This window comes from Apteryx rowi, unplaced genomic scaffold (genome assembly GCF_003343035.1).
Source record: "Apteryx rowi isolate R43461 unplaced genomic scaffold, aptRow1 scaffold_37, whole genome shotgun sequence".
NCBI classification, from domain to species: Eukaryota; Metazoa; Chordata; class Aves; order Apterygiformes; family Apterygidae; genus Apteryx; species Apteryx rowi.
In genome coordinates this window covers 3,624,918-3,640,892 of record NW_020450196.1, presented here as the reverse complement: position 1 = coordinate 3,640,892, position 15,975 = coordinate 3,624,918, and the positions used below count along the sequence as shown (strand labels likewise).

General features: G+C 40.1%; 1 protein-coding gene across 2 annotated transcripts in view; it reads left to right on the top strand.

Moving 5' to 3' along the window:
* Positions 1 to 22: 22 nt before the first annotated feature.
* Positions 23 to 15,975, top strand: part of MTAP (methylthioadenosine phosphorylase) — a 34,151-nt gene continuing 18,198 nt past the window's right edge. The window contains exons 1-4 of one of the 2 annotated variants that reach the window (XM_026073500.1): positions 23 to 126; positions 5,673 to 5,759; positions 10,573 to 10,631; positions 14,987 to 15,154. In XM_026073500.1, the coding sequence (XP_025929285.1) occupies positions 100 to 126; positions 5,673 to 5,759; positions 10,573 to 10,631; positions 14,987 to 15,154 (341 nt within the window). In that variant the 5' untranslated portion in view covers positions 23 to 99. Of the gene's footprint in view, positions 127 to 4,542; positions 4,696 to 5,672; positions 5,760 to 10,572; positions 10,632 to 14,986; positions 15,155 to 15,975 lie in introns of those variants that run through there. The other variant, XM_026073501.1, reaches the window with a different exon arrangement.

Genomic DNA, 15,975 nt, shown 5'->3' with positions numbered 1-15,975 from the left:
CGGCGCTGCCGGGGGGCGCGGGGGCGGCCCTCAGTGCGCTCTGGGCGGCTGCCAGCGGCGCCGCCCCGCCCTGCCCCCCGCCCCCGTCTTTCCGCTAAAATGGCCGCTGCTGCCGCGGCTGTGAAGGTAAGAGTGGCGCCGTGTCCTGGCGGCCAGGGARGGGGCTGAGGAGCGGCGGAGGCGGCGCGCAACGCCGCCGCCTCCGACCCCACCCCGCCTGTCGCCTCCCCCGGGGCTGGCCGCGGGCGTGTGGAGCCGAGCCAAGCCGAGCCGAGGGGCGGGAGGACGCGGGCCACGCCGCTGCCCTGCGTGCCAAGCGCGTGGGCGGAGGCGCTGCCCTCTCTCCGCGGCCGCCCTCCCTGCGCCGCGTCCCGTGCTCTCTCCCGGCAGGCCCGTGCCCTTCGCACCGGCCCCCGCGCCGTCCGCGCCTTCTCGCGCCTTCCCTTGCCTTCCCTCGCCCCTTGCCGGTCGCCCGCCCGCCGGCGGGTGCCGCAGGTGGCGGCGGCCGCCGCCGCCATGTCGGCGTGCGCTGCCGCTTCCGCCATGCTTAGCGCAGCCGAGCGCCGCTCACACCAGCCTTGTGCTTCCCCCCCCCCCGCAAAAAAAAAGTCAAGATTTCTCTTCGCAGCAGGTTTGTTTGCAGCCGTGATCGTTTCTGTTACGAAGCTTTCTGCGTGCTCAGCCGTTTCTGCACATCTGCCTGTCGGCATCTGAGGCGCTGGGCGCGGTGTGGGTGCTCGTGCAGATCATCTGCTCCGGGTTGGCCCGAAGGCCCTTCCCGTGCTGTGGCTTCTTCGAGGGAGTGGACTGGACTGTCTTTTCTTGAGCAGCTCCCTGCGCAATTCCTCTCTTCTGGAATGTACATGGAGGAGAGTGACTATGCTGGAACAGCACACTTTTTTTTTTCTTTTTTTTTTTTTTTTGGTATGAAAACTGATAGTTAAAGAACTCGACCACACACAAAGTTTTCTGCAGTAGCACTCAGTTTATTTCTTCTAAGTCAACAAAAACTTGTCTATCCTGTGCTTTAAAAAAGTTACTTAAAAAGAGCTTGGCGTGCGTCACAGCTGAGCAGACCAAATATGCTGAAACTCTGATTTTATTAACTTTTAACTGTAAATTGCTTATGGCTTGCTATTTTTTGCCCTTCTAAGTAAAAGCCTTTTTAATGCCATCCTCTCCCTCTTCTTATTATCTCCAAAATAGAAGGGAAGAATATAGATGTATTCATTGTTTTATAGCTGTCACAAAGACTCATAGCTGATCGTGACAATGCTTAACCTTTATAAATGTTTAGAAATCCAGCYTTTAAATGGACAAGTGTGGACTGAGAATTGTGTCTTAATGACGAATGAGTGACACTTATACTTGAAGCTAATTGTGGAACTTCAACAAATATTAGGTAAAGAAAGGCATAAACTTAAGTGTGTTTAGTATTTAGACTCCTACAGAAAAAATGTTTTGGATTTTCTACTTACTGATGTGATAATTATCTGACAGGTTTAGATTTGTTGCTCTTCATCCCAATGTTTAAGATAGAATATACTGTGATGAATGACTGCATGTTTAGTTCCACTGTATGCCATCTTCACTTATCTAAATTCCTGATTACCTGTAAAAATCAATGCAGGTTGTAGCTCAGGTTGTATCTTTCATGTGCCTTTGTAGGATGCTTTGGAATGGAACATACAGTCTTGCATCTTACTCTTCTTGAGGTCAGTCCTAGACATGATTTTTCTTTGCCTTTTGAGAAAAGGTGAGACTTTTCTCCCTGAGTCAACTTCTCTGCCATTCCTTGCCTTCAAAGCCTGGGCTGCTCTCYGGAAGTAGACCTCAGCTCTCTTGGCAGGATATGTCCACACTGACCCTAGAGCAGCTGTTTTCCTTTTGATAATTCACTAGAAGGTCTGTAAAGCAGAGTTTACTATAGAATCGGATTTTTTAGGTCTCCTGCCCCTAGGCTCAGCTGATGTTCCTGGGGATCAGGTAAACAGGAGGAAAAACAATCAGAGTCTCTTGCAGAGAAAAAGAGTAAGTGCCAAGGCTAGAGGTGCCATCTCCAGGTTAGTTTCCAGGTTTGGAGAAGCAGCTGCTTTAATGAGTGAATCAATGCTTGCCAGTCTTTCCTTCCAGTGTAGTTCTTTCCTTGTTAAATATAGTAAGCCTGTCATTTCTGTAGCCATCAGTAACACTTGCTCTGTACTGATAGGGTTGCCTAAGGTGGCCTGAAGGCTGACCAGGCTGCTGGTGAGGTGTTTTGCAGGGAGGAAGAAAGAAAAAGCAAATTCAGTTGCTCTTCTAGCAATTGGAGTGTAGCTCTTATTCCTGTGTTGTGGGTTCTCTATCCTGGGAGTTGTGAATACTTTGCAAGCCCTTTGCTGGCATTTCGGACAGCAAGACTATTAGCATAAAAGCCTGCACTAGAATTGCATAATGCAACAGGGGTGCTGATGGCAGTATAGCAGCAGAAGTATAGGTAACCCAAGAGTTAATGTGAACCCCACCTCAACAGACTGCACTGATCTCTATGCTGCAGTGGCTGGATGCTTACTGGTACAGGAACTAACTCATTAAAAGGCAGATACATTAGAGCGCTGTTCTGATGTGACAAAGCTGCTTGCAGTGTTTGAGATAGCTCGTTTACAGTTTTATGCATTTACTGTGCAGTTGAAAGCAGRCTAACAACAGAGATCTCTGCTGATTGGCTTTCATGTATATGTCTCTGAGCACTCAGAGTAACAGGAGTGACTGCAAGTTAGGATAGCCTCTTAACTTGTACCCCAGACCTCCTTAAGAATTTGAAACAAACAATTGTAGCTGCCAAATGTATGTTTGAATTAATTTGGGGAATAAATAGATGTTTTCTAATTGAATAAAAACGTTGTAGAATAGGTAATTTTAATTCATTAACACCATGACTTCTGTTAAAAATTATTATTGGATGAGAAAGTGAATATATGCATACTGTTTCAGTTTTGTATGTGCATGCATTATGATAATTTTGAAGAAGGTAAAAGCCACTGCCTGGCAGGAGCACAACTTACAAGCTTATGAAAATATGGTGTACTTTAAAAATAAACATATAAGTCTTCTCATGATCRGGGTTTGTGTTTTTAAACAAGTATTGCAATCTTGGCAACTTGTGAGGGGACCCTTCACAGCAAGGATGAGATTCTGTTGGAAGATTTGGTATGAATTGTCAGCATGACTCATTAATAATGGCAAGCTTTAATATGAAGCATGTTGTTGGGTAAATCTTTAAATAAACCAGGATTGTTGAATATGATGTAAGAGTGCTTGATTTGTGTGCTTTTAAAGATGTAGCATTTCAGTTTCAAATTAACCTTTTGGTCATGTAGCTGTAGCTCATGTTTCCATGCTTTGCCATGCATAAGAATTAGACATACAAGTATTCCCTTCTGAATATTCTCAGTCTTAAATCATGGAGCACTGATAAAGCAAGCAAGCATCATACCAAAGTAAAGCCAGTTCAGTTACTGAAGGAACCATTTTTTTTCTTTTTCAGAATTAGAAAAAAGAAACTTCTCACACTTTTGGTCCTAAGTTCTGTTGATGTCATAGTCCTCAGTGTTTACTAAACACATGTGAGCAATGTTCAGAACAGTTTTGTTGCTTTTGATATTTATCATATTTTTTATTGTTGCTTTTAATATTTAGCTCCTCTGGCTTAGCTGTTAGTTTTTCTTTTCTGTATGTGGATGACTGCAACTTTGAAATGAGAAAAAATAATAACATATCCATTGCACACATTTGGTACAATTTTTAGGACAAATCATTGTTCATCCTAAAATTTACATAGTCTTCAGGATTTTTGTGAACAGTCTATGAATATTTCTGATAAATAAGCAACACGAGGAGCACCAGGGCAAACCCATCAGTACTACTGCAAAAAATGATCCCTAATGCTTGAATACATTCAGGGTCGGGTTTATGGAATTTTGCTGGTGTTTTCCTTTGCAGTACTCTTCATGCTCCACAGTGGGGCAGCAAAAGGAAACAGGATATCTGTTACAACTACTTCAGTGTATCAGCGTTTGCACCATCTGCTGTGGAAAGTTTTCATGTAGAGAAGCATTTGGCGTGCAGAGAAGACCACACAGTCTCCACTTGTTGAGACTAAATGTTTGATGAGCTGACTGTAATATAACGATGGAACCAGTGAGGTCTTTATGAACATGAAACTTAAGAAAGAGCCAGAATAAGAGACAGTTGTGTGTGTGTGTGTGGGGGGGAAATACATTTAAGACTTCATTTTTTCTTGCGATACTTTGTACCTTTGTAAGTAAAAAAAAAATCTTTAACCATGCAATAGTACTTTATGCCAAAATGGCTCCAAAACAGTGCTTTTCCTTAATATAGGGCAGTGCAACCATAATATAAATTCTTTCATTTAAAACTGAGACAAATTTTTCAACAGCTGGTTGCACTGAAAAAAACAATAGCATTTTCCCTGTGTATGATGAATGGTGACTTTATTTTTAAATCCCATTATGAAGCTTGCAGTTGTGAAAGGCTGAAGAGCTAGAAATTTACTGAAGTCAATAGAAAGTTTTGTATTGACTTATTGAAAATGGGATTATCCCTAGAAAGACAAAAGGAAGATACTTTCCAATGGTGAACTAGAAGCAAGAAAACTCAGATGTGTTTTTCTTTTGCTGGAGTATGAAGTCACAAGTAAGTTTAGATTCAGTGAGAATACATGATTCAAATTATCTTTTTTCTCTTTTTTCTTTTTTTTTTTTTGCAAAAGAACTAAAACAGGTCAGCRATGAGCAAGAACAAGAAATCAGCAATTACTAAAGCGTGACAAATACGTGGTATTTGTGGTTCACTTGATGTTTAGTCATTGCAAGTTGTATCAAAGCACAGTGTAAGGCTTTTAGCCTGGTTTCCTAAGGAAATAAGATATAAGTGATTAAACTGGCTCTTTGCTTGGCCCTCTGCTTTTCCTTTTTATTGTGCTTTGAAACTGTTGGTCAGTTTCATAAAAATTTGAAAGAGAAGTAGCTACCTGAAAAGGCTTCCTAAAAAGTAGGTGAAGCAAGAATCCATTAATGTTCCTACTTAGCTTGTGTGTTGAACAAAATCCAACATCAGCAGATCTACATAGGAGAAAATTAGTGACCCTACTGCAGGCAACGCACTTGTACCTTCTTATATACCAGAGGATCTAACTGCAAAACTGCAAAGAAAGCTAGCAGTCCTTACATTGCTTGTAGTTCTCAGCAGATTCCTTTGACTTGCACTTGCAAAGTTGCTACTGAACTGTCCCCCTTTTCAGAAACTTGTGCAAATATTTCTCACTAGTTAGAGGTGCATTCCCGAATAGTACTCATTATTTTTGTATTGGGGTTAAATGATGAATTGGCATATCTTTGTACTTTTTCCATATCTTTTTTAATTTGTTATGTTTACAGAGGAGAATCATAGTGATAGTGCAAAAGTGAAAAGTTAAATATGATTGTTGAAAATCACTTGTTGTAACTTTCCTTTCTGGGAAACTGTCCTGGGGATATAATAGATGTTAGGTTGATCCATGGTCTAGATGCATCTCAAGCAGAAATTTTATGTTGTTACTGCCTAGTTAGTTTTTCAGTTATGCTAAGTGGATTGTAATCTCAAGAAATCTAATACATACTTTTTTGTTTAAGATTGGAATTATTGGTGGAACTGGCCTGGATGATCCAGATATTTTAGAAGGAAGAACAGAAAAATATGTTGATACTCCTTATGGCAAGGTCTGTATAACCTATTTTTTTATTACTAAAACTTTTTAATGTTGTTAAAGACATTTTTGTGCTTCAAGAATTTTCAGACTAGGCTTCTGTGTTAAATGGACACATAAAGGAGGTACAGTCACAAGACTGTATTTCCGTTTCATTGCTATGCATTTTCTGATTCTTAATTTGTGGAAACAAGGTCTTACAAGTGGCAAAGAGAATATAGCTCTCCTTCTTCGTGCATTGGATGAATTTGCAAATTCAATACTGAATTTGCAGTCTAAGATGGGATAAAGTCTCTCTTTCAAATTTGTGCTACTCTGTGGCCTGCAGTGTATGTCAAAACAGTTCTGGGAGACTTTYTAAACGACAGAAAACTCTCCTTTGACATATATGGGCCCTATTTTTGCTGCAGTCTCTGAATTATCACTTTACATACCAGTGTTCTCCTTACAGTCATGCCTATAAGCGCATCATTTGAAACTGATTTGAAGATGAAGCCCTGTGGCTGTTTATGTGGCGCGGATATTCTTGATCATCTCTCCTTCACATTACTTCAGCATTTTTCCTTAGCAAAAGGGAGTGGAGGCTAGATATCTGTGCTCTATACACTGTGCCTAGTGTGTAGTGAGAAACAACAACTGSCCCAGAGAGCTTGCAGTAGGAACAGGCAAGACAAAGGATGAAAGAGAGTTCTGTAGGTAGGAAACCAAGGCAGAGAGAGGTTCTAGTTAACACAGGATATTTATAGCAGAACTGGATCTTAAGTATTCTGTAATATCATAAAACCAGAAGAGGCTGAGTGCTTTAGAATTACCATCTGAGTTATGTGTTAGGAAAACTACCAGTATAAGCTAGTGTACATACAATGAAACATCTTGCATGTGGCAGTGAAAGTCATTTTATGGCAAGAAGCTTGCCAGAAAGCTCAGCTCTGTGGTGTGTGATTCAAGATCTGAACTGGTGCCTGCATTCAAAATGGTTTACAGGACAAACAGGAGTGTAAGGAGCAATTGGAGTTGGTGTATATACAGTTCAAGAAGAGGAAGGAGATAAACACTAACAGAGGAGAAAATGTAATCAGAAAAGTATATTTGAATATATTCAAAATATATATTGGTATCCAAAGTATACTTTTGGAAAGTATATTTCCACTATCCTGCAAAAACTGCTAGCATACTGCAAGAGAGTATCAAGGGAACTTTCCTTCTCTATTTTCTATACCATGATCTCCAAATGGTAACCAGTATTGATCTGAAGTAGAATCCACTAGTCAAACCAAACTGGTTGCCATTGTGTTATCTGTTTTTTGAGACTCGGCGGTGGTCATAAGATAGCTGTTTCTGGAGACTGCTCACAAAGCAAAAATACCACTGCACTTGTAGCAGATATGAACTGAGGAATTATATAAAGGAGGATGAAACACTCTTCTCCTCTCTCACAAAGGTCTGTTCAGATTAGAGTTCAGGGAAGCATTTGGCATTTTGTTCTGTTGCAGCACTTGCATGCAACAGAATTTGGTGGCCCCATGCAGTAGGTGGTGCCCTTTTGGCATTCAGTTTCCAGAAATGGAAAATACTGTTTCTCTTGCAGGAGAGGGAAGTTGCTTGCAACAGCATTTATTTTCATCATGGAATATTGAAGCTACTAATAAAACTTACTTTGTTCAGAACATAATTTTGATTAGATTATTTTACTTTCTGGTGAACAGAACTTGGTTCTGAAACTCCTTTCCCCAAATCAGAAAAAATCTTCATGTTCTAGAAAATTCTAGCAAGACCCATTTAATGTCTGTTTTAGTCATAGGTGTATGTAGCAAACAAGGCACTTTTTTTCCGACCCTCTACATAAACAGTGCTTAATTTCATGCATATTTATGTTGCAATCAAAGAGGATTTATTGTTTGTTATTGTCATAATTTAGGGTTAACTGCGCAGGGTTCTTTGTTTCCTTTTCCATTTTGTAACACTAAGTAATATGTATCTGACTTGGATTTTTTTGGAAGGAGGAAGTTGTGAACTATAATTTTAAAATAGGTGTTCGAGTTACTGATGTTTCAGAACTTTTCATTAGGTTTTTTATTAGATCCCGCTTTAAAAATACTGTTAAATTCAGTTTGTTCACTTTGAAGATTTTATTATTTTATAGGCATTTCAAAGCTCTAACTACACTGAGATAATAGTACATCATTGCTAGTGATAATAGTACAGCACTGTTGCTGGAAGGAACTTTCTTGGGAGAACGAGTGGAACTGAAGCATACACTAGCACTGTTAAGTAATTAACAAATAGTTTGAAATGTCTGTATCTTTCACTTCCTTGTAACTTTACGCACATTGATTTATCYTTATCTCCTCCGTTTTATTGACCTGTGATGCACTATCTTGTAAATTCTTTTATTAAACTATCAGCTCATCATTTATGAGTGCATTCTTTGTTCCAAATCTTTCTTTTTCTCCATCATGTTTCTCACCATCACGTGCAAGAAATGTCTTCAGGCAATTATCTGGAAGAAGCCCTGAATGCATGCTGTAGAAATCTCTATAGTGATAGAAACCAGTCCTGATATATGGCCAGCTTGAAACCTTCCAAAGTGATTTGGATAGTGGCAGATGGGGAAGGAAACCCTGCTGCTGGAACTAGATTTTGAAGCATTTTGGATTTGAAGGCTGTTATGTTTCTGCTTTGTCAGCAGTGTATGCCAAAATTTAGTATGGTTCTGTGATATGAATGAATATCAAGTAGCAGTTAAATTGCACCTTTCTTCCTCACATCTTTGGGAAATTGATATAAACGTGAATATGTGCTTTGCATAGCAAAGGATTCAGTAGCCAACTTACTGATCTTATTTTTYATTTTGCTATGAAGTACAGAGTTTCAGTTGAAGTTCTGTTATTTTTTTAAAGTATTTTTGTATGCTCTGCTCTGAACTGAGTTGTGTGCTTTTTACTTAACACAGCAAATTTGCTTCTGTGCTTCCTAAACCAAAAAATATATATATATATTGTGACCTGTCATTGTTACAGAATGTTGTAAGAGCAAAATACCTTGGTAACTAGACAGCAAGCCTTTTCTTTTTCCGTGTCTGTGGAAAGTTCATTGTTCCAACCACATCTGGTTCAGATTTGTATGCATAAAATAAGGTAAATAGATTAAACATTTAAATGTCAACAAGTTAAAATTAAATGGGGACTTTACAAAAAATCAGAATATGTAGTTCTAAAAGTAAATTCCCTGGAACATTCTCTTTTTCATGAAAAAAAGTAGGAAATCTGTCTAGCAGAATTTAAACCTACATGGTTCAGGAAATTATGAGCTTGGAAGACATACCGCATTAAAAATTACCAAAAAGAACTGCATATTGGGTGGTGGAAAGTGCCATTTTTATTAGAGCTTAAGATCTCTAAAATGCAGCTTTGTAGGGCTCAAGTATCACTTTAATTATTCCAAATCTCTGCGAATTTTCATGTGTCTAATAAAATTACAGCTGCAAAATTAAATAACAATTAAAATCTTGTAGTTAGCAGTAAAATACAAATAAAATGATACCAAGCAGCAAGGAACAGGACATTTCTAAATGTGAATGTGTGGGTCTTTCCAATCACTTGCAAATTTACTTGGTGTGATCAGAAAATAAATGGCAATTTTGTTAAATAGCTTTTTCAGCTTTACAACCCAGGGTATGGAAGGAGTGGCTGGCACAGAAGTGGCTTCAGGCTTTGTTACCAGGTTTCTTCTACACTGAAATAAGTAGTGGAATGCTTGCCTTCTGATTTGGGCAGGAGAAGCAACACATCCAGCTGCACCACTGTTCAGCAGCAGCACAGTTCAACGTCTCTTAGACAGAGGCCTTACATTTTTTAACAAAATATTTTGAAGATGAGAAGCTAGAGGCACTGTGTATTTCAGGTCCGTGATGCGTATAACTCAGGAGCAGGATACAGCCTACAAAACAGTATATATGTTCTCATGGCAGTTGATGACTTGGTGATTGCCACAGGCAGGCCTTCATGTATCTATCCTCCAAGGCAGGGCATGTCTCCCAACTGGGCAGCTAAAGACAAAATGCTTTTGCCTCTAGGCTGGTTGGTTATGCAGGAGGAATGCAATGTTCTCATTGTATAGCTGTGAGAGGAACGTGCGTGCTGCATCTTGGTTCCTGGGCTGGCCAAATACAACTGTGCTTCTGCAGTTAGTGTACAAGAAGCTCTTTGTCACATCAGAGTTTTTTTCCAAAAGGTGAGGCTTCCAGCTGCAGCAAAGAGGGAGTTTATCAGGAAGTGTATGGGGGTGAGGGGAGCAGAAGGGTGGTTTGGGGGGAGTCTGGAACATGAGTATGAGCTAGGTAGTTCTGGTAGAAAGGGGATGTGGAAGTGGATGGGGAGTGCTAAGGGAATAGACAGATTTGATTTCTTTTGTGGAGGGCTTTCAGTAGGGAATGACACCTATTTTGCAAGAAACAACTAAAGTTAACTGGAGAGAATGAGATGTGCTAATTCATTTAAAGGCAACGTGTGCATGTTTCTGTTTTCACGTTCATGTACCACTGTTGGAAATACTATTTTTAAGTTGAGGTTTGCAGTTTTAGAGCTACTATGAACACAGTAAAATTGTGATCATCATTCTTGAGTCAAGTCAGTGATCTTCCAGTTCCAGATTGTTTTACTGATCTGCCACATCACATCACAGGTTTCTTCTGAGTTAAATAAAATGTTGAGACTACAGTGGTAACCAGTATTTTCTTCATTGTATTCTGTGTATTTTTAAGTAGTCATTACGGTTTCCAGTGTGACTGGCAGGCTATAACACATTTTTGTTTGCTTGTTTTGCAGCCATCAGATGCTTTGATATTGGGAAAGATCAAAAATGTGGACTGCGTGCTGTTGGCAAGGTAAATGAGTATTTTAAGGGTTTTTTATATTAATTGTGTCTTGAAAAAAGTGGTTTTCTCAGAAGCTTTTTCTTTTTACACTAAGTGAATTAATTTTTCACTCTGACTGCATCTTGCTCTGTGTGGTTGCTGACAAAGCCCAGTGGGAGTTTGGACTATTCCGTGAACAAATTTGGTACTCCAGGGACTGAGAGTATTAACAATACCATCTAGGTTTGGGAAGGAAAAATGCAGTGGAGGATGCTGCCATAATGAGAATGGTAACCCACAAGATTGCCTGTTTTGGTGGTAGGTAGGTGGTACCTGATAACCATGGTAATTTGGCTGCACCCTTTACTGGCAAATTTCCTTTGTGAAACTGGAAAATTGCCTGTTTTCAGATTAACTGTATATACGGCACCAGTGTAGCCTTTTTCAAATCATCCTGTTTGATTATTCAAGGCTGTAGCTGCTACCATCATTGCTTAGAAGACTGCATCCCATGTAATTGTCCCACTGGGTCATCTGTGTTCAGATATTTCTTACTGTATGCAAAAGAGATCTGCAAGCAGGGTCTGCAGAAGAGTGCACAGAAATTTCATATTGGCTAATGTAACAGTAGATATCTAGGACTAATGTGCTACTAGATTAAACACAAGAATACTCACCACATCTGAAAAGATGCTTCATGAGTGATTAGGCAGTCATTAGGTCAGGCAATCATCAGCCAGATGGGGAAGGATCAGCCTCTGCAGCAGCCTTGAACAGGCTGATTATTGATATTTTATAGTTGCCACCTTATGATTATCTGCTTTTTTCATAGGGTTTTATAACCTTTTGTGTGGGGACAGCAAGAGCAGGGCTGCTCAAGTATGGAGGATGAGCTAGGAGCTGAAGGTGACCATARCTCAGACAGTGCCCTCACCAGCCTGGGTACAGCTCACAGCATCTGGATATTATGGGCTATCCAGATAGGTGATGGTGACAGGGGCATTGACAATTCCAGACAAGCTGAGATGATGRCAGTCGGGTCCAGGGTCCATGCAGAGAGTCCAGGCAGGAACAGTAGAAGACAGGGCCAGAGACAAGGCTACAATGTKAGTCCACAGTCCTTTCAGGAGACAGGACTGGAGTCAGGGCTGGAGATGAGACCCCAGGCACAATTCTGAAGGCCATCCAGGAACAGGGCTGGAGATAAGTACACCTGCAGTGTAGCTGGGGGAGGGACTGAAGGCCCTGGCCTGAGCTTAAAGGGAGCACCTGGGCTCACAGGCGCTTTGGTGCATGCCTGCAGGCCCAAGGTGAGGCTGGTCAGGGCAATTAACAGCTGTTGGTGCACTAAGGACTCTGTTACTTTTCATGCCAGTACTTTTCCCTTAAACTGCTGACTGTTACCACCTCAACAACTAYTATTCTGCCTGTGGTTTTACTTTTTTTTATCTTGCATGTATTTTGCTCATGTATTTTCTTACATCTGGACAACGTTTTTTCATTTTCTCAAATGAAATGCTGAGCCAAGGTTACATAGCTGTCTTGTATCAAACTAGGCTGTGGATTACAGTACGCTTGTCTGTGSGTTACTTCTTCATTGGGATTTATGACTGTTCACGGATGACCCCTGTGAGCTGAGTTTTGGGACTTAAGTTCCTGCAACTTTACTTTGTCTGTTGGGAAAACAGCAGCATTGCACATGAACATCAGATTTTAAGAAAGTCATGGGTATTCTAGAACACCAACTACAAAATGAAACAAATGTGCACACTTGCTAGCTTATCAGAAATGCTGATGATAGCGTGCGAATCCTGACTGACAGTTCTTAGTCACACCAATCAAGTTCTTTAAACCCTTTTCTCTCTGTAAAAGAACTAATTAGGATATGCAGTTCCTCCTTTCCTCTCGCAAGTTAGGGAATAATTTTCAAATGTGTTTACTTATTATGTGTTTGTGAATTGCCCTTCCCCTCAGCATTTTCATTAGTACACATGCTCCTTTATCACTGTGTAGTTATTGCAGCCATTTTGAAAGTTTCGTTTGTCTGTAGTGTCTAATAACTTCACTGTAAGAGCCTGAGAGGTTATGCTGGCTTAGATACCTGGGGTGTAGGGTGTATTGTGCTGCTCTACCTTACAGTTGGGTTCCTCCAAACTTGGTTTGCTTATGGCAGTCATTGATAATGTTGGCAACTCTGTTGCCTTAGCAGGTAGTGTGCTTGTGATGGTGTAGAGCCATTTAAACACTGCTTGCTTGCTTGCTACAGTGGAATAGTTTGTATACCACCCTTAGAAACTGTAAGTTATTCCATTCAACAAACAGAAGTAAGTTGTTGCATGCTATCTTGTCACTCAGAGAGGCATCAGTGCCAGTCTTCTTGCTCATCCTCCTTGACAGCTTCAGAAGGCAGTTTCTTTGTGGTTGCTGACTGGTTCTGAAGCTGTCAACACATCTGCTTGAGTTTATGGATGGATCTCCCTGCAATCTGTAGTCCAGCAGCTTATCTGCTTACTAATGGTCTTTCAATTTATGCCCTCTTTCCCTGTATCCCTTCCAGTACTAAGTGTGTACAAGAGTGTAGTCCTCAAGTGTAGATGTAGCACTGCTGCTGGGTCGTAGATAGAGTGGATGTTGAGGTTGTCCTCACAGTTCCCTACCTCTCTGTCTTCTTTCCAGGCTGTGTTGCAGTTAGGGGATGTTGTGGCATAAGTTTAGTACAGCTGTTTGTTCCTTTAGGATGGTGGGAAAGATTATCTATGTGGAACTGTGTTGGAGGGACTTACCTTTTTTTCCTAAGTGACAAAAAGATAGAAGGGGATGCTGTCAAATCATCTGTCTTAGTAGTCCGGGAAAACTTGAGCTTGCCTGTCACCTCCACTCCTGTAACTGTCTTCCTCCACAGTCATCACCTCTGACATCTGTTCTGCATTCTCTCTCTTCCAAGACTCCCAGTAAGAAAATTCTTCTGGGAATTTTCTCCTCTAGGAGAGAAAGAGACCCAGTGTTCAACTCTGGCAACTCATACAGAAGTTTTTGCAGAGGGCCTCTGTCAGCATTTTTAGATCAGATGGTCTGAAGACAAACTTGTGCAACATATACATAAGAATGAAACTTGGGTGTGTCTGATCATGCTTCCTTCTGTATCTTTGTCAGTGCAGAACAAATTGCCCTAGATGTGTGAGAAGAGAATACCTAGACTTAAATTGTAGTTGGGAATACCACTAGTTCTTTTTGTGTTTGACAGCAGATAGAAAATCTTAACTCTTTTGTATTCAACCATTGCTATAGCTAATATGGGCGAGGCTGTTCTGTATCCTTCTGATCCAATGTATTTGAATACTGTCAAAGACGATATCCTATTAATTTCCAGCAGAGGGGGCAAAATGATTTCTCTCTTGGTCTGAGAGAATAGAAGGGATAAGAGAGGCTGCAGAGTGTTCTGACATTTCTGGTTAGAGGAAGACGACAAGATCAGGAGGAGAAGTTTGAATGCTTTTGTTTCCACTAAGTGCTGTAGGCACTGGAGAGGAGAGACTGATTTTTAACAAGCCATTTCACTGAATACTGCTGATTCCTATTTTGTTTTTGAAATCTGGGTATTTTTTACTTCATCTTTACAATACTAGAGATGGAAAAAGTGGAAAGAATACTACTTGAGTTTCAGTTCACCATCTGATACAGCAGTGATGACAGATAAATTGAATGTGCTTATAAGATTGAATATGTTCTGTGCTAGTTAAAAAATAAGAATACTACAGTAATGCACAGTCATTCTAATTTATGAAAGCTGTGTCAGATCATTTTAAGAAAAAAATCTGGCAGTCCTACTGTTTTCTTTGGAAAGGGGATATAGGTTGAAAGAGTGGGCTTTTCCTGTTTTTTATTTCTCATGTTGTGCCAGTCTTTCCTGGGTGGAAGGATGGAAACAGCACTTTTGAGCAGAAAATCTAGAGAGCTGATTATATATCCTATAAATCTGTTGTAGTATGTAGAAGATTTAGTATCACCAAGCCTGGGTTTTCAGAATCTATGAAACTGGCTCAAAAATTTACAGAAAAATGCATTTTATACTCTTAAGATGCTGAAGTGTATTTGTGTTGTGTTTTCAAGATTTTTTTTCATTACAACTTTGAATTTTGAATCCTTGAATTTGCCTTTAAAACGAGAATCACAAAGTACTTCTTCAGAAATTCATGCCTATAAATATAAATGAAATATTGAGAGACCCATAATATAGTCAGGAAAACAGGCTAACTGTAAGTTGCTGAAGTTCCATTTCCAGTGTGGTTAGGGAAATTACATTTCCTGGCATTCTGTTTATTTGGGAGAGGGAAGGCAATTTCAGTCTCATTTATTTTACTCTCTTTTCACCTTTATCTTTGCAGGCATGGAAGGCATCATACAATTATGCCATCAAATGTCAATTACCGTGCCAATATCTGGGCACTAAAACAAGAGAATTGTTCACATGTTTTAGTAACTACTGCCTGTGGTTCATTACGAGAAGAAATACAACCTGGAGATCTCATCATGATTGACCARTTCATTGACAGGTGGGTGAGCAACATCTGTTCTCTTCCTCTGTTCTTTGGGGAGAAAAGAGGGAAAGAGAGGGGATTAAACCATGCAGTAATAATTAATGTCAATCTCAATTTTTGTGGAATGAAGCGATAACCTCAGTTCTTATGGCAAAAAAAAATTATATTCCTATGCGAAGATGTGATAGGAATCATGAATGAGATAATAAGTAGTGCAGCTCTAACAGATACACAGAAAATATCAGGCTTTGAAGAACGGGCTGAAATGAAGTGAAATACAGTTCCTTAGGAGTAGTCTCCTGAAGACAAGAGATCTCCCATACTCAGATACTGGGGAGGACCATGAATAAAAAGCACAGGCCACTTACAGTTTTAAGAAGAATCTGAAACACAGTGAAGAGATGCAYGAAACAACTCAGTATAATAGGAGCCAGACAGGAAAATATATGCAGTAATAGTGAGGCTCTGCAGAAGAGAGATCTAATGTAACACAGTGAGAGAAGAGAGAGAATTGCTTTAAAACAAGGAGAGATGCTAAACCTTTTAATTTTCTAAAAATCATAAAGAAGTACAGCTTTTCCAAAGAAGTGTGTTTACTGCAGACTGTTCCCCTCTCCCTGATTGTCTAATGCTTAGAAAAATCCAAGCAAACAGCAACCCCCCCGCAACAACATCTGAAGTCACCCAATTATACAAAATAATTCAACAATGTAGTTGCAAATTTTTACAAGTGAATTTAATATTGGTACTTATACGTGTACTGTATATGGAAGTCTTATTTGGGTGTTTTATCCTTTTTTAAGTATTTGAAATGGTTTATGAGGCTTCTTTGTGCT